Source organism: Mandrillus leucophaeus, unplaced genomic scaffold (assembly GCF_000951045.1).
Source record: "Mandrillus leucophaeus isolate KB7577 unplaced genomic scaffold, Mleu.le_1.0 Scaffold108, whole genome shotgun sequence".
NCBI lineage: Eukaryota > Metazoa > Chordata > Mammalia > Primates > Cercopithecidae > Mandrillus > Mandrillus leucophaeus.
The window spans coordinates 2974268-3000039 of NW_012098987.1; the positions used below are offsets into that span (position 1 = coordinate 2974268).

Sequence of the window (25772 nt, forward strand, 5' to 3'; positions counted from 1 at the left end):
TAGTGTCACAGGATCCTTGGAGTGTCACTTTGCTAGCTGGAAACCTCTGGCCACCAGCACCTTCTGCTTGAGTATTGCTTATGACCACTTACCTTGTTCCATCCACTTGCCCCAACTAACTGTGCTTAGCTTATGCCACTGGCCCAGATCCTACACCAGCCAAGGACAAGCCAGGTGCAGAGTGGCAAGGGGTGTGTTGGAGAGCAAGCCTGGAGTCCAGCCACTGTGTACAATCAAGCTGAGGCTGGCTGCTGAGGCAGGGCAGGCAGATCCAGGCACCAGCACACATGTTGGCTCTGTGAGATGCTACAGCTGGACCAGATGTACTGCATGTGACTTGTACTGTAGGCACCTATGTCTGGACAGGGGGATTATGGTGGTGCCTGGAAGCTTGGAGACATCAGAAACTGCAGAACTCCTAAAAGTGTGTTAGACTCCTGGCTCAAGGAGTCCCTAGGTCTGGGATCCTGGAGGACAGCAGCTCTTCTCCTTCTCATTACCCACAACGTGGCAAGCAGGGAAGGGTAGGGGGCATGTTTCAGCCTTGTTTATGTTACAACTCTTTTAGTCCCACCATTCAGTGGGTCCTGAATTCTTGTCCTTTGTCCAGGAAGAATGAGGCACACAAACAGCTGGAGAGTGAGCAGAGAGGAGCTTCATGGAGTGGCTGAATGGTTTTCAGGAGACCTGAAGTGGGCAGCTCCTTTCCTCAGGCAGATCGTTTTGATTTCAGGGTTTCTATGGGCTCAGAAGGGAGGAAGTGTGTGCTGATTGGTCCATGGGTGGCCAAGGGTGGGCCTGCAAAAAGCACCATAAGTTCTTACTCCTGACTGTGGACTCCCCCTGGAACTGGCAGCCCAGTCCCCAGGCTTCAAGCCATCCCTCACTTGAAGGTGGAGTTTCACCACACACCCACACCTTTCTACCCTGGAGCCTGCCTGTTGCCATCAACATGACATTTATGGCACCCAGGCTGCTTGTGCCAAGGGGCACCTGCCAGCCCATGCTGAGCCACCTTTGGCACCCCCTCCCACTCTCCCTGAGCTCTTTGGTGCCTAACTCTTCAGAGGGAGACTGAGGGGGAAGGGGGGCTGGTGTGTCAGGACTTCCCTGAGTGCGCACACAACAGCCAAGTCACAACAGCTTTCCAGGCTTGGCTTCAGCTTTGTTCCAAAAGTGGCCCAGAGTGAGAACGTATGGTGCTTTTTCCAGGCATGGGGAGTGGGTAGAGGCCAGGGAGTGAGATCAGGCACTTCCAAGCCTGTGGGGACAAGGGGGCTTCCCGGGCCCCCGAGAGCTCAGCAATGCCCAGGTCCAGCACCACAGCTAGGTGAGTACGGCTGTGCCCAGACCACCACTGGTAATGCACTGGATCAGTCTTGAAGCCGGTATAGTACTGGGTCTTGCCCAAAGCCTGTCAACCACTGACTGGCTACCACCTATGTTTGCTTAAGGCCCTGATGCTCCACAATAAGCAAGTGGTAAAGCCAGCCAGGCTCGTGTCCTTCCCTTCAGGATAGTGAGTTCCCTCTCATCACTGGTGGGTCCAGAGATGCCATCCAGGAGCCAGGGCTTGAAGTCAGAAACTTTAGGAATCTACCTGGTGCTCTATTCTCCTGCAGCTGAGCTGGCACCTCAACCATGTGACAAAGTCCTACTCACTTTCCATCCCGTTTCCACAAGAAGACGTGTCTCTCCCCATGGTCACTACTGCCCCAGGCCCATAGTTAAGGACTGCCTAGCTGCAATGTCCATTCAAGGCCCAAGGGCCCTTTCGTCAGCTTGTGGTGAATGCTGTCAAGCCTGGAGTTCCTTTTTCAAAGCAATGTGCTCCCATCTGGTCCAGGGAAGGTCCAGAAATGCTGTCCAAAAACCAAGGCATAGAATCAGAGACCCCAAGAACTCTGGGTCCTGTACCCCACTGTGGCCAAGCTGGTACCTAAGCTGTAAGACAAAATCTCTTTCACTCTTTCCTCTCCATTTCTCAAACAGAATGGATCTCTCCCCATTGCCATCATGCCTGGGAATATGCTGCGTTACACCAATACCAGCCTGTCTCTGAGTCTCACCCAATGCCCATGGCAAGTACTACCTGGCTACAGCTCCTGATTATTTAGGGACCTAGGGTATTTTAGTCAGCAGGTAATGAATCCTGCCAGGACTGGATTCTTCCCTTCAAGGCAGCATGTTCCCTTCTGGCCTAAGGTGTGCCTGGAACTGTTGTTTAAGAGCCATGGCCTGGAATGGGAGTCTCAGAGTTCTGATTCCCTATTCTACTGTGGCTGTGCTGGGTTCCAACTTGTAAGACAAAGTCCTCTTACTCTTCCCTCTCCTCCCCTCAAGCAGAGGGAAAGTGTCTATCCCAGACCTGTGAGCTGTGTTACCTGGGGTTGGGGAAATAGGTGGTACAAACTCTCCCTTAGCCACCCTAGATGGGCAAATCTAGGTCATTTGCCCAAGTCCACTGGCTCTAAGCATAGCACAATGCCAGGATTTTCAGTTCTTGTGCCTAGACTGCCTTTCAAGTTTATTTAGGGCCCAGGAGCACTGAGCCTTTAGTGGCTAGGCTTGCCAGAACTCAGGATCCAACAGCTGGGACGGGGTAGTCCCCACTTGCTAGGGCTGGTGTAAATGCTCCTGCTGTGGGCCCTGGCTGAGTTCTGCCTATTGTTGCTTTCTGCTGTGACAGGACAGCATTGAGTTCCAATGTTCCAATGCAAAGTCGCACAGTTACTGCACTCTCCCTCCCTCAAGCACTCAGATTCGGTCTCCATGCCATGTGGTCACTGCCAAGGGATCAGCGAGGGGTGGCATCAGTAGTTATACACTTTCATTCTGATGCTCTCCAGAGCCTCTTTTAGTGATATAAGTTAAAACCAATATTATAATTGCTCACCTGATTTTTCGTTCTGATGAAGGTGCTTTTTTGTGTGGATGTTTGTTCAATTTGGTATTCCTGTGGAGAGGATGATTGCTAGAGGCTTCTATTCAGCCATGTTGCTCTACTTCCTTGAAAGCTGAGTCTTTTTTTTTTAATCACCTTACCATTTCTTTATTATTATTTTTAAATGATTGGAATAATTGTACATATTTATGTACAACATTATGTTTTGAAGTATATTTACATTGTGAAATGGCAAAATCTAGCTGGTGAACACATGTGTTATCTCAGATAGTTATATTTGTGGGGTGAGTACACTTAACATCCACTCTTAGCATTTTTCCAGAATACAGTGTATTGTTATGAACTGTATTCACCCTATTTACAATAGATCTCTTAAACTTACTCCTCCTGTGTAAATTTTCTGTATCTTTTGACCAATATCTCCCGAACCCCCCCTTCCCTGCCATCCACCTCTTGTAACTACCACTCTATTCCCTAGTTCTGAAATCAACTTTTTTAGGTTGCACATGTGATCGAGATCATGTGGTATTTGTGTTTCTATGGATGGCTTATTTCACTTAACATCATGTCCTTCAGGTTCATCCACTGTCACAAATGGCAGGATTTTATTTTTTTTAAGACTGACTGGTATTCTATTGTGTATATATACCACATTTTCTTTATCCATTAATCCACTGATAGACACTTAGGTTGATTTCATATCCTGGCTATATTGTGAATAATGTGGCAATAAATGTAGGAGTGAAGATATTTTTTCAACATATTGATTTCATTTTATTTGAATATACACCCATTGGTAGGAGTAACGAATTACATGGTAGTTCTGTTTTTAAGTTATTTGAGGAATCTACACCTTGTTTTCCACAATGGCTGTATTAATTTACATTTCTACCAACAATGTGCAAAGGTCCCTTTTTCTCCATTTCATCACCAACACTTGTTACCTTTTATTATTTTCATGATAACCCTTGTATCACTTGTGAGATGATATTTCATTGTAGTTTAAATTTGCATTTCACTAATAACTAGTGGTATTGTGTATTTTTTTATATCCTGCTTGATAGTTTTCATGTGATATTTTCCTGGTGTCTTCTCAAATTTCTTTTGCAATCTATATACATTCAATATGTTATTAGTCAATTTTGAGTGAAAATAATAATCTCTCCTTAATCAGTAAAATCAGCTTTTATTTTCTTTATCTAAAAATGAAGTGTCTTAAAATTACAGAACATACGTAATTTGTATACTCTATATTGCATTTATTTTATAACAAGACAATTAACGGAACCTGAGTCAAGGCATAGAGCAATATACTGTACATCTTAGATTTTATTAAATTCAGTAGACTCATTTAAATATTGTGGAAAGAACTGAGAAACAAAAGAAAACCACTGAAAATATTTAAACTGTGTTGGCTAAGAGTGTATATTTTAAAGGTCTCGCTACAAAAAATAAGTGAGGTGATAAGTGTGTGAATTAACTTGATTCAATCAGCCGACACTGCATACCTATATCAAAACATTACATTGTACCCCATAAATATGTATAGTTATATGTTAATTAAATTATTAATAAAAACTTTGTAATAGAGCTGATATTGAATTTGAGCATGCTTGATTTAGACTTTAAAATAATATCCATTTTGTTAATTTAATGTGATCATTGACTTTCCAAATATTTCCATCAATGTCTTCAGTTTTTTTATCCCACCTGTAATGCCTATAGTCTAATATGTCTGTTTTCCTAAGGAGAACACTTGAATAGTTGGAGAGTGGTCATTTGAGGAAGACTGAGGCTATTTTGTACAATGAAACAGGGTTGTGATCTGAAGATAACACTTTCCTGAAATACATTGAAAAAATATCCAGATGATGGCAAAACTGGTCCATGTATCTTATTTCTTAACAAAATACTTATTGATTATTAAGAACATTAAGTTTGAGATAAAATGATCCTGCAGTGGAAATCAATCTCTGTAATATATTAGTTTCATTAAATATAAAATAATATTAATTTGTAGACCTCAGTTCACATGAGTTTTAGAGATATAGGATATCCCAATCAGATAAGCAGTGGAGCACGGTAAGTCATAAACTGTGTGCTCAAATCTGGGCACTGCCATTTCAGATCTAAATAGTGACCTTGGGTATGATTTTGAAGGATTCTATGTTTTCATTTTCTTATTATAAAATGAGATAAATAATTGTACCTATACCTCATATGATTTTTTAAACATACAATGAATTAACATAAGTAAAGTGCTTAGAATAATAAGCACTCTGTAAATGTTGGGTACAAATATTAGCATTGTATCTGTCACCTAGTAAGCACCAAAAATATTAGTTATCCTTAGTGAGTTTTCTGTCTACAGTCAATGACATCTTAAAACAATAAACTATACCAGAAAGGGCTGAAATGAAACAGTTTCTCTTCTTATCAGACCTTAACTTTAGAGTTACTTGTCTGCTATGGTCTGTTCTGATAACTTCATCTGACTTCTTCTTCATCAAGCCTAGACAGTTTCTTCTGGATTTTAACTATTGCGCATGAACTTAACATCTTGCCTAGAAAGTCAATGATTTATTTATATATGAATATTTCTACTATTTACTAGTTTTTGTTACTTAATCTCTCCAAGATCGCTCCTGGCAAGAAGTCTCCCAATAAATATTACAAAAATAGTTTGCATTTATGTAGACTTTATCCATATGTGTCAAGTGCTTCTCTATTCATGAGGTGAGGTCAGTAAGGTAGACTGTTTTCAAAGTCATGGTTTACAATAAAATTTTATGTTGCTTGATGGATAGCCTTATCAAGGCTTCTTGTAGGAATGATGAAAATATAAAAGTAAAAGGAAACAACCTGAGAAGGCTATGTTTTGAGGCTGTGAAGGTTAAGAAAGTATTTGTATTGTCTTGCAATTTTCCAGATTATAAAATGTAAGTTCAGTGAAATTCAGTGGCAAACTCAAAAGAGGCAGAGTTGAATTTTGGATACATGTCTGCTCACCTGGGCTTGTTATACTGCAGTGCTCATATTTGTCCTAAGTCCTTGGATATCTCTGCTCTGATGAGACAAGCATAGGAGTGAAATGTCAGGCCCGATAATGCACATGCTTATAATGATTCCCAAATTTGTGGGTAAATAAGGTTGATTCAAAATTTTTGGGTGTACTTTGAAAATTTGAATTAAGTTCCACGGAAAGGAAACCTAAAAGAAATAACGGTTACTGATAAAAGAAAAAACACAACTCATTTATATAACACTTTGCAGTTTATAAATCACTTTCTCAACCATCATCCGAATTGAATGTATTTCTTTACATAGCTGTGAAAGTTGCATTATTTGGAAGTCAAAACATTTCAAAATACTTGAAGGTTTATAGTTAACATGATTAATAGATACTGTAGTGAGAAAATATTTATTCATGCATGTTTTAGTTCATTATTGATACTGTTCACGGAGGAGAAAAAGTAGAAACTACTTGGAATGACAGCCTAATATTGGAGCACATGAAACTGGAAGAATCCTTCTAGGCACCCATTCACTTAGCCTTTTTCCATGTATTTGATGTTTTGAATGTGAAAGGGTCAAGTATGAATTGGCAGGGGGTGGGAAGGAATATGGAAAGATGACAGGAGGGAAGCAAGAAGTTATTGATGGAGTAGTGCTGTGTATTCTCAAGGTGGGGCTTAAGAAAAAAAGTTTATCATTCTTTTCCCTTTTCTATTCTGCAGTTTCTTGACATTCAAAAGAGTATGTCACCAATGGTTCTTTCTTGTGATGTACATTCTCAAACTTTGACTCTGTGACTCTCACAGCCCTTCACCTAGAGAGTGCCAATTGTCATTATTCTGGGCAATGGGGGAAATCATATTAGCTACTTTATCATAGAATCAGTGGAGAAAAGGGTCTTTTAAATGTCACCTTTCTCCCTGAACACATTCTCTTCTGTTCTTTTCTTCTCTCTTTTCTTTCATCTTTCTTGACCTCTGCTCCACACGTATTCTATTTCTTTATGATCAAAATTAAGGGAGACATTTAGTTGAAGTGCACAACTCTGAAAATAATTTGTTCATCCTTGACATCTTTCTTACACATTTGCAAAGGTTTTAATATTTCACACTTCCTGCATTTGATCCTCACTTCCAAGCATATGTTATGGCATGATTACTATGCATTTATTAATTCATTTTATCTTTATTACTGCTTTGGTTTTTTTTTCTATTGACATGAATTTGATGACACATTTAGTGACTTGTTCAAGACTACCATGTTAGTAGTAGTGGATACCTGAAGAGTGTTGGAGTTAGGATCATGACTACTAAGAAAAATCCAATAAGACTAAGTTTCCTTATGTTAAGCTAAGCAGCAAGAACAGAGAGGCCATCTCTCCACTGGTGGAAAACTGGACTATAAAATGCTATTAATCTATCATTAGCCTTTGTAGCCTGTTGCAATGACAGAGACGCCTAGCTATAGCCCAGGGGCATGAACTGTGTTGCTCATGGTGAATAAGCTGACCGTGGGCAACAGGTCAGCAAGGGGTTTTCTAGTTCAAGTAAGTATAAGGAGAAGCTATCATCAGTAATATTAGCATCTTGTTGGTTATATTAAATGACTGGATTTAATGCAATAAAAAGTCAAATTCAATGTATCAAACTCATTGTAGAGAAACACAGATTCATGCCTCTTAGAAAATAATTTTAATTGCAAACTAATACATGCTTATTAAAAAATTGAACATTACCAAGTTTGTAACAGTGAGTTTTCTCTTTCTCTCACCAAATCTCACTCCACAGAGGTAACTACAGTTATAGATTTTGTGATTATTCTTCTAGATATTTTCTGTGCATTCATAAACACACAAACACACACATATATATGTATTAGTAAGTATATATATTAGTAAGTATATATATATGTGTGTGTGTGTGAGTATACTAAACTTACTAATATGCAAACTTGCTTTTTCACTTAACATCTTACGAGTATTTTTATGTATACACACATATGTTTACCTATTTCACTTTAATTATTCTTCCCATTGATTCATTTCATCAATATACTATTGATGAACATGTAAATAACCTAGCTTTTATTGCTATTATTTCAAAGATGCAATAAACATCCCTCTACAACTACTTATTTTAATTCTGTGCATTTACCTGTAGGATGAATTCAGATAAGCAGAACTTGTAGTATAATGGTAATTCCCAATATCTTAAATATGTCCATGACTCCTTGAGACATTATTCTGGAGTTTAATTTGTGAAGCGGAAGCACACAATAACTGGTATTTTTATAATGAAGGTAATTTATTTAGCACCACAGCCAGACCAAACTTGCACCAAAAATGGTTTGGTTCTGTTTTCTCCTGGAGGTAAGACGTTCCACAGATCTTACATGGTGATTCTTGTCTCTGTGATACTAACAGAAAATAGTGTGTCCATCCAGGTCATGTGTATCTTAAAATTTCAACTATCCAAGAAGATGAGTGGTCAGCAATTGTGGTAGCTACAGTCATTTTTCCTCACTCAACAAAGTCCTAGACGCTTGTATCTTTGCAGCTTTGTGAATTATTTGAAAACTATGGTATCCCTGTCATCTTTTTCACAGACTTTTTACCATGAACAGTGGATGTTTTTCTTACAATACATCATTTTACTCATTGAAATTATTGGTTTTATTTTCACTTTCAGGGCAGGAGGTGGACTTTACGGTATTGACAGCATGCCAGATCTCCGCAGAAAAAAGACTTTGCCTATTGTCCGAGATGTGGTAAGTTACAACTGTTTACTTCTCTTTGATTGCATGTGTGATTTTTTTTTCTTGCTAAAATGTAATATCCTTCTCATTCACTGTCTAGTCTGTAAATATTTCATGGAATAAAAGTATATGAGGCCAGATGCTACCTGCTGTTATATTTATTATTATTTCTTTAAAATCTATTACTTGGAGGAAATAACTCAAACCTTTTGATAGCTTTTGATATAAGTGGAAATTATAATTAAGTTAATATGACCCTATAATTGGAGCAAAAAGAAATCACACAGCATGCCAAGCAAGCGAATAGGCTTTGATGTGTTTAGTGTTATGAATGACCAGAAGTTTAATTCACAATGCTTGAGGCTTTATTTAAACTTCTTTACCTTAACACAGTGAACCTGAATACTTTATAAAGCAAGCAGATAACATTAATCAATTCTTTATTTTATTATATTAAAGTCAATTCTAGCTAAATTAATAAGCTCTTTTATTTAAAGAAAATCATGGTTCACTTTGGGAGGCCAAGGTGGGTGGATCACGAGGTCAGGAGATCAAGACCATCCTGGCTAACATGGTGAAACCCCGTCTCTACTAAAAATACAAAAAATTAGCCGGGCGTGGTGGCGGGCGCCTGTAGTCTCAGCTACTCAGGAGGCTGAGGCAGGAGAATGGCATGAACCCAGGAGGTGGAGCTTGCAGTGAGCCGAGATCGTGCCACTGCACTCCAGCCTGGGTGACAGAGCGAGACTCCATCTCAAAAATAAAAATAAAAAAGAAAAGAAAACCATGGTTTGCAAGTCATTAACATCATTATTACTTCTGATCATGACTCTGAATAAATCTGTTTCCTATATTGAAATATGCTGCCGCCACCTTGATAAATGCAAAGAATTGACCATGACCTGTATTAGATTGTAAAAAAAAAAAAAAAAAAACATGAAAAAGTGTCTCTTCTGTCATCCACAATGTCTTCACATTTTATACGCCTATTTTTAATATTATTTGTGATATGAAAAACGTATTTCCCCCATAAAAAAGTAAATTTTTTCAGCAACAATTACATAATTTTTTATATCAGTAATTTTTAATTTTGCTAAGAAAGGCTTCATCTGAAGGCCACCACTTTAGTTTTAAAATATAATCCTGACTGAAAAGGTCTTATACTAGAAAGTATAACATGTCAGTACATTTAGCTCAGATTTCTGTCCTTACTGTGTGGAAATAATTGCAAAGTGTTAGGCTAATTTAACATTGTTATACTCTTTTCCTACCTTTCATGTGTCTAACTATTTACACTTTGTTTCCTCTCACTTCTGGAATCTTCAGGCCATGGTAAGTGCTTTTCTATTTATTTAATATTTTGCAGTCTTCTCAAACATACATTGACTTAGTCATGGGGTAAAAGAGGGCGAGATGGAGAAATGAAAAGACAGACATACAAGAATAAGAAGTTTGTTCTACAAGAATTTAACATCCGATTCATTTCTGAAAGAGAAAATTATGTATACAACAGGTGCAAACACAGACCAAAATAGGATACAAATGTTGTTTTAGGGAATATGTTTTTCAGAGATGAAAGATTTTCTTGGGTAAACTCTTGGAGGTAATTCTTCAAGGTAAATGTGGAGATGAGTGGAGAGTGACATTCTTACTCAGGTGTAGGCTGAATTTTATCTGAGTTAATGACTTTGCAACCCTGAGGAGATACGTATATAACCAGTTGGGTCTTGGGTGATCAAGAATGCACTATTCCACAATGATGTCCCTTTGCTCCTAATAGGATATCAGTTTTAATATTCCCATATGGAACTTCTGATTTCCAACGTTTGCTATAGCACTGCTGAGTTTCTTGTAATTCATATATTTTGGGTAGGAGTAGGTAGTGGTGGTTATGGTTCTATTTTATGTGGTAAGGAAACTAAAGGGACTTGACTCTTATTTAAGATCACCCAAGTTACCAGCATCAAGTGAAAAAAATGCATCTGGATATAACAATTCTTAGCAAATTAAATGGGCACTTAGAAAAAATATCTTGAATAGATATGGAAGAATATTCTGGGGAACTATGAACAACTCAAGAACCATCTAATACTAATTATGATTAAGGGCCATCACCAAAGTCAGGCTGGCTCTCTACCAACGGTTACGTATTCTGAATGAATATATCACAACCACCTTGGGGAATAAGAAAGTTTGAGAAGCCTCTTGCTAGCCTGAGGTGCTTGAGGGGGCTAGTCATCTTGAGGCTGGTCGTCTTGCCTTTCTGGGCCTCACTTTCATCATCTATAAAATGTAGGGGCAGATTTGATGAGCTGTGGGACCTTTCCAGTTTTAATATTGTATGAGTCCATATTCTTTGTGAATCGACTGATTATCAAAATGGCAGGTCCTTACTAACTAAAATATGAACAGCGATAGCTGATATTCTTGCGTTTTCACCTTCTGCTGAGCAGTATAAGCATGTCAACCTCCCTATGTATTAATAAGTCATAATTCTGTTTGTTTTAGACCCTGGCTGCCAGGAAATCTGGACTCTCCCTGGCTATGGTGATTAGGACATCCCTAAATAATGAGGAACTGGTAAGTACAATGTACATTACTAACTAGATATTCCTCATAACCACAAGGGAGAAACCGTTCTGCTTGAGCTACTCATCTGTGATGTTTAGTCCAGTGTTCCAGAAATAACTGGGAGCATGAGGAAAGCCTGACTTCAAACAAACTTCCTCAGGGCATCAGCCAATCATTTTCTTCTCCTCAAATACGCATGAACCTTCCTATCTTGACAAATGCTGTTCAATTCTAACATAGCTTCCCTGTTATTCTCCCTGTGGAAAAGTCCTACTGATTTTTTACATAGTTTAAGTTTTGCCTCTTTTACAAGGTTTTCCCCAAATATCTTCCTCCCTTCCAGCTGAATGATTAGTTTCCTCTTCGGGGCTTTTATAACATTTTTTTTTTTTTTTTTTTTGTGACAGAGTCTCGCTCTGTTGCCAGGCTCGAGTGCAGTGACCCATCTTGGCTCTCTGCAACCTCTGCCTCATGGGTTAAAGTGATTCTTCTGCCTCAGCCTCCCTAGTAGCTGGGACTACAGGTGCATGCTACCAGCTAATTTTTGTATTTTTAGTAGAGATGGGGTTTCACCATGTTGGCCAGCATGGTCTCCATCTCTTGACCTTGTGATCTGCCTGCCTTGGCCTCCCAAAGTGCTGGGATTACAGGCATGAGCCACCACACCCGGCCCTTTAATAGCATTTAATCATGACCTCCATATTGTCATATGATTACAAGTGAAGTCAGCTTGGTATGAGTCCCATCTGTGCCACTTAATGAGAATTATTATCTCCCACAAGTTATGTTACTTCTTCAAGCCTGAGTTCTCTCATCTACACAGTGAGGTGACAAGGAAACTGAGAGGATTAAAGAAGTAGATATATGCTTAACATTCAGCGTAGCTTAACAATTAGTAAACATAGTAAACAATACATATGAGCTTCTGTTTTATTATTTTTATTACAACTATTTCGATTATTTTGCATACACCTTTTGTTTTAGACTCTGATATCCTTGAGGGTAGCACTGTAAGTTGTTTGTTGTTCTTGTTAAATGTTTCTACCACTATTGCTTAGCACACTGTCTGACATGAGGTAGATGTTTGTAAATTCTGATTGAATGAAAGAACAACGCTGACTAGAAGATGCAAGTAGGTTGTAATTATTTAGGTCAGGGATTCTTAAATCTGGCTCACTGGAACACTTGAGGGAGCTTTAAAACATACAGTGCTGGGGTCTCATTCTCAGTCACTCTGATTTAATTGGCTTCAGGTGCAGTTTGGGTCAAAGGGATTTTTAAAAAAATCCTTGTGTTTTGTGACTGGCATGTTCTGTTCTGGTAAATGTGTCTTGCACACTCTACTGGGGATTTACTTGAGACAATTTATCTGTGTCCCTCCCTACACTTGGAAACTAATATATCCTACCTCCCCAATTTTAGCAACTTTGTCATTCTTATAGAATAAAAATTCTGCCAAAAATATTATATTACTCATTTTGACTTTCTATAACTTAACATTTAAACACCATTTTTATGTCTATATTTCTCATTCCCTTCCTCCTTCTTTCTCTCATTGTCATCTTTCATCCAAATGTCAGTCTTTCCTGGGTTTTTCCATTAGCAAGCTCCCCTACCCAGTATGTATCAGTAAAACAAAGCATATTCATTTGACTACCTGGAGGCTACAACAAGTTGATGCATTTTCTATTGTGCCACAGGAGAAAAAATGTAATTGCATTCTCAGATTATTATTCTTTCTTTCTCCTCATTCTTTTTATGTATTTGTTTTTTGCAGACAGAGTCTGGCTCTGTCATCCAAGCTGGAGTGCAGTGGTATGGTCATAGCTCACTGCAGTCTCAACCTCCAGAGCTCACATGATCCTCTGGCCTCTGCCTTCTGGGTAGTTGAGGCTACAGGCATGTGCCACCACACTCAGCTAGTATTTTTAATTTTAGTTTTTAGAGACAGGGTCTTGCTATGTTGCCCAGGCTGGTCTCAAACTCCTGGGCTCAAGCAATTCTTCCACCTCCCAAAGTGCTGGGATTATAGACGTAAGCCACCATGGCCCCCACTTCCTTATTCTTATCCATTAGGTTTATGTTGCCATGTAATATTTTGAGTATAATTTAGGCATAAGACAAAGCGGACATCCTCTGGTGTGGAGAAAGCTGCATATTGCTTGCTGAATCTCAAAACATCTAGTCGTTTTTTTGAGTAAATAATACACGCTGAAGAATTTTATTGATAAACTTCTACAGTGTTCCTTTCCTATGTTTTAAAACATGGTATTTGATTTGTACTGTTTTCTTTGACATTAGTATTTGAACTAATTCCTTTCACAAGTTAACAGGAAAGCATAGAAATTAGTGGAATGTGGAATGCTACTGTATTTTCTGAGTCCTGAACAGAGAACATATCCTCAATTTAAGGTTAAATCAGCTATTGATCTGCTTTTCAACAACTTAGTAATATCACCTTTACTCCTTTAGTTTCAGAAGACCTCAGTAAAAAACTGCGTTGGTGTTGAATGGATGAACAGAATCCATCAGTTCCCTCTCAAATTCATAAAGCTCATTTCCCTGGGACTCATGCCTCAAAAAGTAAATGAACTATGACTTCTGTACAACAGGCATATTAAATGTCACTCTTGATGAGCTGTCACATTCAGTCATTACACAGGCAACTAACATAAATGCTGGAGCAAATAATTTGCACTCCTTGGTGCTGAAAATCTTCCTAGGCACACTTGATATAAAAGCATAAAATATTTGCTTGTGTGTGAAGGGACATGGCTTGGTGATGTGGAAAACAACCAATGGTACCACTTCTATTTTAATTAAAGAAATGTACAGTTTGAAGCTCAGTCATCTCTTCCAAGGACAGAACAGAGTCTAATGCCTGATGCAGGATGACAGTGGGTCACCTAGCACTGCCTCCTCTGCTAACACTCTGCTGGCCATGGGTGAAGCATCGCCAGTGCCTCCATCCATCACCAACTCCACCTTACCCACGAGGCGCTATTAGGACTGATCGAGAATCTCAGCTCAATAAGCTGTTAAGGATTATGATTTCAGAAAATTTCCATCTAGCTTCGTAACATAGGAAGGACCAACCAATCTAGTATCTAAATACCATAGCAGTAATCTTCCTGGCACTCCACTATCCATCTCTGTGCTAGTTTCACAGACTGATAATTTCTTAGGTGTAAACCTGACAGTGGAGCAATCAAAGTAGATCCATTCGGTAATTCAATACATGCTTATCGACTATCTGCTATGTGTCAGGGGTTGTTTCAGACTGGAAATAAAGTAGGCAACAACTCAGCCAAAAATCTCTACTTTCATGAGGCTTACCATACAGTGGGCGGAGGACTGAGATGCTTAATTTTGTATCCACTGTTGCTACAAGTCACATGGAAGTTTCTAGTAGGCAAGAGCATTTAAACCAAGATAGTCTCAGATGAGGTTTATGGGAAACTAGGTAGAGGGAGGAATGAAAATCACTAAGCATAAGAGGGATCCTAGAGCCCTGTTGGTTCTGTCTGGGTTGAAGGGCATGTTAAGGCTGGCAGGTTTCTAGGAAGTGTCCGTTCTCAGTAAGGGAAAGTTTGTCTAGGATTCAGACTTAGTGAAAGGGACTGGCAAGAACTAGATGAGACTTCAACTTCAACCAGAGCTGTAGGCTTACAGCACGCCCAGGTACTTCAGATCCCTACTCAGGAGCAGGAACCCTTTCAGGCCACCTGGATAAGCTTCGAAGTGAAAGGGGCCTGAATTAGAATCTCCACTCCACCTCTCACTAGCTTTGACTACTTGTTTCTTCTCAATATTCTGCACCTTCCTGAGACAACTTTGCTTCATCAATAAAATGAAAGTAATAAAAGTTACCTCACAGTTTGTGAGAATTAAAAGAAATAGCTTATGTAGAAAGCCCTTTGTTTAGCCAAACCCTTCCCATTCCTCCTTTTCTCTTTATACAGTGGCTGGCATGGCAGGTGGCCATCAGCGCAGTAGGGCAGGAACTTGTGATCGGGTCTGCAGAACACATGCTGAATCAAATACCTCCCTGCCCTCTTTGTACCTGAGGGTCAATTTCCTTTCCAGGAAGTACTGACATGGAAGCCAGCAATAATGACACCAAAATAAAAATTATTTCTTATCTACAAGTATTGCTATTGGTTCCGTTATTCTTCATAAGCGTGGACTTCGGCTTGAGATCCAATGTTGGTCCAGCCCCACAATTTACCTGCTGTGGCGCCTGGGGCAAGTTATGGAAATGTTCATGTCCTTGATTTTCTTATATGTTTACTAATTATATCATATTTTTGCATCTACTTTGCATTATAAGGTAAAAATGGCTATGTTTTTCTGTGTCTTTGAACAATTTTGGCATCAATATTAAACTAGCTTAATAAGATAAGCGGGGGAGATTTCTTTTTTTTCTTTCTCCTGGATGTTTTCTATAAAATAAGTTCTGTATCTTGAAGGACTGGCAAAGCTTGTCCTCCAAAACCACCTGGATATGGTAGTTATTTTGAGAGTAGTTTTTTGACTATCGAAGCAACTTATTTAATATAGTGATTATGTTCCTTAAGCATTCATTCTTGAGTTAGGCTAGACAATTTATACTTTTTTCAGTAAGTTGTCTTGTTTTTCTAAATTTTTGAATTTCGTATCATCAAATTGTTTATATGATTATATCATAATTTATATAAAAATGTGTGCCATTTTATCCTATTATTATTTATTTGTATTTTCTCTCTCTTTTGTAAACTCAAAACTGCAGGAAATTTCTCTGACTTTGCTTTGTTGACTCCATATTATCTCCTTGTTTTCTATTTCATTTATTTATGCTCTTGTCATTTTTAGGTTTTTTTTATTCTTTGTATTCACCCCAAAACTACTTTTCTAAGTTACAGAGTTGAACATATAGTTATTGATTTTAATGGTTCTTATTAACTACCCCATATACACAAAGTAATATTTGCAACATAAGTGGAGAAAATAAATAATAATAATCATCATCATCTAGCCATGTATCCATTTTTGAGGCATAAGTACGTACTAAAAGTTAATTTTGTTATTAACTATTTTTCACTACACAATTTCCCATGGTTCCCTGACTGACTTTGCTTGTTTACATAAAAGGACAGTAACATGGGATCTATTTATAGGAATGGTCAGCCCCTGCCTCACCTTTGTTTTATAAAATCCTAAACATTCTTCTTCTCTTTTTTTTCCTTCAACTTTTATTTTAAGTTCTGGGATACATGTGCATGATGTGCTGGGATACATGTGCAGGATGTGCTTGTTACACAGGTATGCCATTGTGGTTTGCTGCACAGATTAACCCATCACCTTGGTATTAAGCCCAGCATCTATTCGTTAATGTTCCTGATACTCTCCCTTCTCCCACTCCCACTCCTGACAGACCCCATTGTGTGTCATTCCCCGCCACATGTCCGTGTGTTCTCATCCTTCAGCTCCCACTAGTAAGTGAGAACATGTGGGGCGTGGTTTTCTGTTCCCGCATTAATTTGCGGCGGATGATGGTTTCTAGCTGCATCCATGTCCCTACAAAGGACATAATCTCATTCCTTTTTATGGCTGTATAGTATTTCATGGTATATATGTAGTACATTTTCTTTATCCAGTCTATCACTGATGGACATTTGGGTTGATTCCATGTCTTTGGCTGTTGTGAATAGTGCTGCAATGAACATATGCATGCATGTATCTTTACAACAGAATGATTTACATTCCTTTGGGTGTATACTCAGTAATGGGATTGCTGGGTCAAGTGGTATTTCTGCCTCTAGATCTCTGAGGAATCTGTCTTCTACAATGATTGAACTAATTTAATTCCCACCAACAGTGTAAAAGGATTCCTTTTTCTCTGCAACCATACCAGCATCTGTTGTTTCTTGACTTTTTAATAATTGCCATTCTGACTGGTGTGAGAAAGCATCTAATTGTGGTTTCAATTTGCAGTTTTCTAATGATCAGTGATATTGAGCTTCTTTTCATGTTTTTCTGACTGCATAAGAGTCTTCTTTTGAGAAATTTATGTTCAAGTCCTTTGCCCACTTTTTAATGAGGTTTCTTTCTTTCTTTTTTTTTTTTCTTGTAAATTTGTTTAAGTTCCTTATAGAGCTTGGATATTAGACCTTTGTCAGACAGATAGATTGCAAAAATTTTCTCCATTCTGTAGGTTGCATGTTTGCTCTTATGTTAGTTTCTTTTGCTGCAGAGAAGCTATTTAGTTAAATTATATCCCATTTGTCAATTTCTGCTTTTGTTGCAATCGTTTTTGGCATTTTTGTCATGAAATCTTTGCCCATCACTGTGTCCTGAATGGTACTGCCTAGATTTTCTTCTAGAGTTTTTATAGTTTGGGGGCTTTATATTTAAGTCTTTAATCCATCCTGAGTTAATTTTTGTATATGATATAAGCAAGTGGTCCAGTTTCAGTTTTCTGCATATGGCTAGCCAGTTCTCTAGCATCACTTATTAAATAGGGAATCCTTTCCTCATTACTTGTTTTTGCCAGGTTTTGTCAGATGGTTGAAGGTGCATGGTCTTGTTTCTTATTTCTCTATTCAATTTCATTGGTCTATTTTTCTGTGCTTATACCAGTACCATGCTGTTTTGACTACTGTATCCTTGTAGTATAGTTCCAAGGTGGGTAGGGTGATGCCTACAACTTTGTTATTTTTACTTAGGATTGTCTTGGCTATTCAGGCTCTTTTTGGTCCCATACAAATTTTAAAATAGTTTCTTCTAATTCTGTGAAAAATGTTCATGGTAGTTCAATGGGAGTAGCATTGAATCTATAAATTACTTTGGGCAGTATGGCCATTTTCACAATATTCGTTCTTCCTATCCATGAGTATGGAATGTTTTTTTGATTTGTTTGTTTCCTTCTAATTTCCTTGAGAAGTAGTTTGTAGTTCTCCTTGAAGAGGTCTTTCCCTTCTTTTGTTAGTGTATCACTAGGTATTTTATTCTTTTTGTAGCAGTTGTGAATGGGAATTTGTTCATAACTTGACTCTCTGTCTGCCTGTTGTTGGTATATAGAGATGCTAGTCATTTTTGCATGTTGATTTTGTAGCCTCAGAGTTTACTGAAGTTACTGATAAACTTAAGCTTTTGGACTGAGACAATGGAATTTTCTAGATATAGGATGATATCCTCTGCAAAAATAATTTGACTTCCTCTCTTCCTATTTGAATATACTTTCTTTCTTTCTCTTGCCCAATATCCCTGGCCAGAACTTCCAATACTATGTTGAATAGGAGTGGTAAGAGAGGGCATCCTTGTCTTATGCTGGTTTTAAACTCGTAAGAATGCAGTCTCCACCCCAAATAGTAAATATTAGACTTCCCACATTAAAATGGCTAAAGTTTCCCCCAGTGGAGAAATCCATATTATTTTTAGTTTCATGTATTTATCAAATTAATTATCTCATACCACCCACATCCCTTGTATACATTTTTATTGAAAGTTTGAATTGGGAAAAAAGGACATTTATAGTACATAAAAAATCTATCATATTTTGTTTTCAGATTATGTTCTGTGTCATAACAAAGGGCTTATGCTATATTGTGCTCTCCTTGAATTAAGGAATCATCTACGTTAGCATTGTTCTGCCCTCTTTCTTTGGACTCACCCCATAAGTTTCGTAGAACGATGTTAATTTATATCTGTTATAAAGCAATAGAAGTGAAAGAAAACTACTTACATTCTCACATAGATAGGAATATAACTTTTAGTCTTCGTTTGTACTTTCTGCTACAAAAAAAAATTACCTGAATAATTTTAGCTTCTACAGTCAATCAATCTTATAGGATGATTACTTAGATGAGCAATCAGCACTGAAATTATGTCTGTTTTTATGCTCAGGATTTTATCCAAGCATTGCTCTGTCTTCACGTTTATAACAAATTTCAAAAATCATATTGTACCTAATGTTTGCTCTGCAAAAATTCTGATGCTTTTGTCCAGAAACAATAACATTTGTACTTTACAGAAGAGCAAACATATTTTTTCTAAAAAGTATCCATCAAGTATATGAAAAATGCCTCAAAACAAGAAGTGTATTTTGTCTTGAAAGTATCAAAATGTGACATTTGGGGGGTATAGGAAAGGTGTGGCTTACATAATCTCACGAGGAGGATTATTTCCTCCCCAGGATGAGGAGGAAAATAGAACTTCATAGGTTAGTCACTGGTTAACACAGAAAGGAAAAAGGAGAGAAATAATGTGGCAAATTGAGGCAGACAAGCTTTGTTCCTGTTATAATTATTAACAGTTGGTAGATTAGAATATTGATGGTCTGAAAACACTAGTCATTGCTCTTGGCAGGAAGCCTGATTCCTTTATATCTCAGGCTCATTTTAGTTTCCTCAGGTAGTGATGAATAGAAAAGGCAATTCATTTCTTTCCAGTGTCCTAATTGTTCCAAAAGTGATGTATTAGTGCAACTTGCTTTAAATTTATTTGTTGGAGAAGAAAGTTCTAACAAAATATTTGCTAGGGTGTAGTCTATAGGTTGTACTTGCCTACAAAGGCTTATCAGAATGTGAAAACATTCCTTACTCATTTCTACAGGTTAACAAGATGTCTATACACAGCAGAAAAAAATTGCCTTCTTTGTTGGAATCACTTAAGCAATGTGAAAATAACGGTTTTTTTTTTTTTTTGTAATTGCAAGAGTAGTACATCCTGTCTATACATAAAAAAGAATACGGGAAGGATATGTATCAAATAATGCTTAACTTTAAAAGGCTAAATTGAATATTTTTATTATTTATATTAGTGCCTTTCTGTTTTATAAATTATTTTTACAATGAGCATGCATTTTATTATAATCTTAAAATACGTATTTTTAGAAAAATACATTTTTGTTGTAGAACATTTGAAAAGTTGTAGAAGATTTGTAAAGTTTAGAAACATTTAAAATAGATTAAGAGCTGATGAAAACACATGGACACAGAGGGGAACAACACACACTGCAGCCTGTCGGAGGGTGGGGGTGGGAGGAGGGAGAGCAGCAGGGAGAATAGCTAATGGATGCTGGGCTTAATACCTGGGTGGTGGGATGATCTATGCAGCAAACCACCATGGCACATGTTTACTTATGTAACCTGCACATCCTGCACATGTACCCCTGTACTTAAAATAAAATTTAGAAATTTAAAAAATTAAATTTGATTAGCAGCAAGTCACTCATTTTGCCATATCCTGCTGTCCTTCGTCCTAATTCTAGTAACTAGGTTTTTACTTGTTCTAGGGACCTCCATATGTCTGATTCCAAGTAGTTTACCTAGGCCAGAGACCCTCTCCTGATAACATACTCAGTTCCATCCTTCAGCTCTTATCTATAGCTGATGATTAATCTGCCTGCCCTAAGTGTTACTTTTTTTTTTAATGGTTTTTCATCCCTTCAATCTGATTCCTAATGGTAAACTATAGACTTCATTTGCTTCCATCAATGGCAAATTTTGGGGTTTCCCCTTGTTTTCCTCTGCCATGCTTTTATTTAGTGCTTCTTGCTCTTTTCACCTTATTCCACACAAAAACCCACACTTTTTCCTTCTTATAATCTTATTTCATCTTGCCTGATTTTGCTGCCGAGAAAACAGCTTTCTCCAAGATGCATTATCACCCTGAAATACCAGAATCCCCTATTATGAGATTATTCATATATGATTTTCCTACCTATTTCATGTTCCTAAACTATCAACTTAGAATACACTTTGCTGAAAAAAGAATGGTTTTGTATGGCATTTATTTTAGAGTAATTTTCAGCTTTGATAAATACATGCCCATACCCCCGAAAGTCAAGAATGAAAAGGCCTCATCATTCCCTAAAGTGATGAGCCCTTATTAGAGGGGATATATACCCTCTGGTAGGTCGTCTAATGTTTAATGTTTTTCTCTAACTTTAATAACTTTTAAATATTGGCATTTATTTCAGTGCCTCATTCAATTGCTTTTCAATGGGCTGTCTAGTAAATGTTTCATGTTTCTTATTTTCAGAAATTAGCTTCACTCTCCCTTTGCAAGAAATGAATTATGGCTCCTTAGCCAAACCAAACAAAACATTTTAATGAAATCTGCTCGGCTGTTTATTCAGAACTTTTACTTGTTTTCCTCCAGTATGTTTAATTTTTTAGCAGGGTTATTTATTTTTATTACTCCTACTATAACCTATGGACTTAGAGTATTGACTATATATCACTCGACTTCAGTAAAAGCAAAGTGGACATACAGAATTAGATCATATATATTAATCATTTACTTAATCTTGAAATATGTGAATAAGTTCATGTTCAAAAACAACCTTATTCCCAACTCTACTTTCTTCATTTATGTAAGGTACGTTACTTACTTTTCTTGTGTTCATTAGCAGACTCTGTTTTATTCCCACTCAGTATTCCATGTAATTAAAATATTTTATTATTTTTTTCCGTTAAAACAAATGAGTTGCCTGATGCAACTGCAAGTATATAAATTAATTCCCTTCCTAATTTTTCTTCTAGACCACAAATGCTACATTATACACACAAACACACACACAGCCCCTCAGCCCAATTAGAACAGAAGACTCTGTCTGTGGGTAGCTAATGAAAAATCTGTTATGCCAAGCATTATTTCATTTGTTTTAATGATAGTGAAGATACTCGCTATGCTAGGTATTAAAGAGGAGGCAAAGGTGAATAATACGTGCTTCTAATTCTCAAAGAACTCTTAACAGTTCTCTATAAGACATCTTCATTATGAAATGAAGTCAGGAGATTTACTTGTTTCAGATGCTCTTTATTGAAAGGTGATGGATCCAGTTGTTCTATCTGAATAAACCCTAATATTAGGGTCTTCTACTTGAGTGATGCCCGAATTTGACCATACTGCTGCTCTGTAGACTCACTTGAAGTATAAAGAGCTCTGGATTGACCAGTCCCTTATCTAATAGCAAGGATGGATCTAACCATTCAAAATTAGAAACATTTTTACTGAGGCTTCATTCCCTGGTAGGGGACCTCCCAGTACCATTACCAAACATATTCTGGGAAAACACAGAGTGAGAGTAATATAATAATGAAGGGAAATACGCTGTTACCATACTATGGAATTGAGAGTTAGTCATTTCAACACTGTGGGAAAATATTCTGAAATGAGATTTGAGGATAATTAATGCAAAATATAAATGCTTCCCTTCTAGTATGACTTATCCGCTGGGCTCCTACAGGGTTTATGTAAATATCTATTCATTATGCATCAGGCGGTTGTGTGAAATTTTCTGTAAATGTAACCTCTGAGAGTGCTGGTCTTTCTCTCAGGAAGTCACCTGCTTTGTGGGATATGAGAAGCGTAGAAAAGGACTCATTTAACCAATTCTCTTTTCTATTGGCCTGTGTTTATTGTTGGTGGTGTTTGTTTTTTTTTTAATCCAGCATCAATACTAAGTATTTATTTGGTGTTTTGAAGCCTATAGACTACTTCTGGTATCATTATACAATTTGATCTTCAAAGTAATAGCATTTTAAGCAGAGCAGAGGAGGAGAGTGAGTCTTTGAGCCCTTACATCTCTCTGTAGATTACAAGATTCATAAGTGGCAGAACGTTTATTCATTAAAAGAAATGTACCTCTACTGTGTTCCAGGGACAGTGATAAGCTGTTTAGGCACTAAGAAGGAAAACATGGAAGACAGTTCCTGCTTATCGAGGCCCCTTTTAAATATCACGTGGTTGGGCCTAGGAGAACTCAGATCTCCCAGCTACTTGTCCAATAGATTTTTTTCACCTCACTTATCATTAGAGAGTCCTTCCATGTGATATTAGAAACTATTTCCTTTTAAAATATAAATCATCATGGGAGAGTGCCTCATTTGACCTTATCTACTACTGATGCTTTCTTATGAATTAGGTGATAAGATCCTTCCCAGGTGATAGGTGCTGAAAGCAAATTTCCTGCAGATTGCATGACAGAAGCATTCCTTGGGGCTGAGGAGGGGTGAAGTATCAGGGAGGACAAGGGAGTCAGGAAATAACCACCTGGGTAGAAAGTAAAAGAGGTGTGGGGTTTATAGCAAAGCAGGGACTTAGACATCCTCAAGTCATTAGACCTGTGTGCTGCTGGGAAAGAAGCTGCAGACATTGGAGCCCAGTCCAGTCTGGAAGATTAGGGAGTTCTTTGTGTACAGATAACTGAATCGGGCCCTAAAACATGGAGAGAAGAATAAGTTAGCAGAGTTATTATGCTTACTGTCATGACTTGAATCAATGATCAAGGGGCTCTCTCAAAATAGCATTTTTTGAGAAAAGTGACAAAATGGTTCGTTTTACTATGAAACAATTCAAATCCACTGACTTGGCGGTACACTGGTAACTTCTCTCATGTTCACAGAAAATGCACGTCTTCAAGAAGACCTTGCAGGCATTGATCTACCCTATGTCTTCTACCACCCCACACAATTTTGAGGTCTGGACAGCTACCACGCCCACCTACTGTTATGAGTGTGAAGGGCTCCTGTGGGGCATTGCAAGGCAAGGCATGAAGTGTCTGGAGTGTGGAGTGAAATGCCACGAAAAGTGTCAGGACCTGCTAAACGCTGACTGCTTGCAGAGTGAGTACTTGGTTTGGCTGACAAAGTGGTAGGCAGAGCCTGCCTTATTCCATCTGTTTCATGTTAAATCACTTCAACTCCTGCCGGTTGTCAACAAACCCTACCCGCTCCCCTCCCACCACTTACACAAAGACACACCATAATGTCCATCAAATCATAGTTGATGATGCAGTCTGACAGTGTTGAGCTAGGCACTGTTAGAATCCTCAGGGTGAGTACCTGGAGTGAAATTGCACTCTCATCCAGTATAAACCTTCAAAGTGACTTCCTATCTATTTTCTTACTCATACATCATAATAGCTCCATAAGGTAAGTGGGAATATGTAAAATCAGGTTCCCCAAACAGGGTTCAAGACATGCTCCTGCATTGGCAACAACTGAAATTCTTTTTTCAAGCCCATCTGGTGCCTGTCTGGCAGGATCCATGTCCTTCTACAGTTCCTGCACAGGCCTTGGAAATGGGATGTCTTGGGTTTGAATGTCAACAATAAATGTAACTTACCAGATATGTGACTTTAAGAAAATATTTTAACTTCTTGAGGCTTTATTTTTCTCCACTCTATGGGCAGAAGTAACAAAATTTACCTTAGAAGGTTATTGGAAAGGCTAAACGTAATAGTGTCTGCTAAGAGCCTGGAACACGGTAGATGCTCAATAAATATTAATGACTTTCCATCTTTTCACACTCACTTTAGGTCTAGAAATGCTGATGCATCACATTCTAAAATACACATAATTGACTTTTCACTACTCTATTTATTTGATAGTATTGCTTAAAAATTGCCAAAAACTTGTGTTTCAACATGATGTTCGTTTGCAAATCATATTATTTTCACATCTAAATATTGTGCCCTCTATTGTTTATATGGATGTAGTCAATGTAAGATATGTAGATAGCTTGACACTGAAGGGAGGGGAAGAGGAAAATGTGAAAGATTAAATCAGAATTGCTGTCACAGCTGACTTGTAGTCACGATCATATACATTCTAAAGTTTTCTCTACTTGATTAGTATTCTCCATACAAGATCAGATCAGATTGAGGCTATGTTAATGGTAACAAGTGCATTTTTTTAAGCAAAACAAGTGGTATTCTTTCTTTGAAAAATAAAAAGTATAGTTAAGAATAAATATTTTAAAGGAAGGAGGATTGACTTGATATTACTCATTGAATTTACATGCAAAATCTCATAATCCAATTAATATTCAGCCCAATTGTTTAAAAAGTGAATTGTGTACAGGCATCTTAAGAAATAAGCATATTAGGGCAATGACATTTAAGAAAATAGAAAACACACTGTCATCTAAAAAAAAATGGCTTAAATTCCTTAGAGAAAAAAATGATGCTGCTCATACCTAAGAAATGAATTCATTCTTCTAGTCTTTCAGAAAGGACAGATGCTAGCCATTCATTAAACTTTAGAAACATGTTCATAATCTATTTCCATTTCTCAAAACAACATTTATTATTTCATATTTGTTAAATAAATTATGCAATTCAAAATTTTCTTTGACATTCATTAAAATGCGCATGTAAATTGGAAGACTCAAAAATAGTGCAGAACAATGAAGGTGGGTATGCATGTCCCAGGGAGGGTTTTTTTTTGGTTAGGATTATTATTTTATTTATTTATTTTTTATTATACTTTAAGTTCTAGGGTACACGTGCACAATGTGCAGGTTTGTTACATATGCATACATGTGCCATGTTGGTGTGCTGCACCTATTAACTCGCCATTTACATTAGGTATATCTTCTAATGCTATCCCTCCCCTCTCCTCTCCCCGCAATAGGACCCGGTGTGTGATGATCCAGTTCCTGTGTCCAAGTGATCTCATTGTTCAATTCCCATCTATCAGTGAGAACCTGCGGTGTTTGGTTTTCTGTTCTTGCGATAGTTTGCTGAGAATGATGATTT

The 25772-nt window shown here is 37.7% G+C and overlaps 1 protein-coding gene across 1 annotated transcript in view; it reads left to right on the top strand.

Annotated features, from left to right (window-relative positions):
- Window positions 1-25772, top strand: part of UNC13C (unc-13 homolog C (C. elegans)) — a 690296-nt gene that overhangs the window by 239781 nt on the left and 424743 nt on the right. The window contains exons 4-7 of the mRNA XM_011986478.1: window positions 8608-8686; window positions 10001-10006; window positions 11183-11254; window positions 23637-23856. Of these exons, the coding sequence (XP_011841868.1) occupies window positions 8608-8686; window positions 10001-10006; window positions 11183-11254; window positions 23637-23856 (377 nt within the window). The remainder of the gene's footprint in view (window positions 1-8607; window positions 8687-10000; window positions 10007-11182; window positions 11255-23636; window positions 23857-25772) is intronic.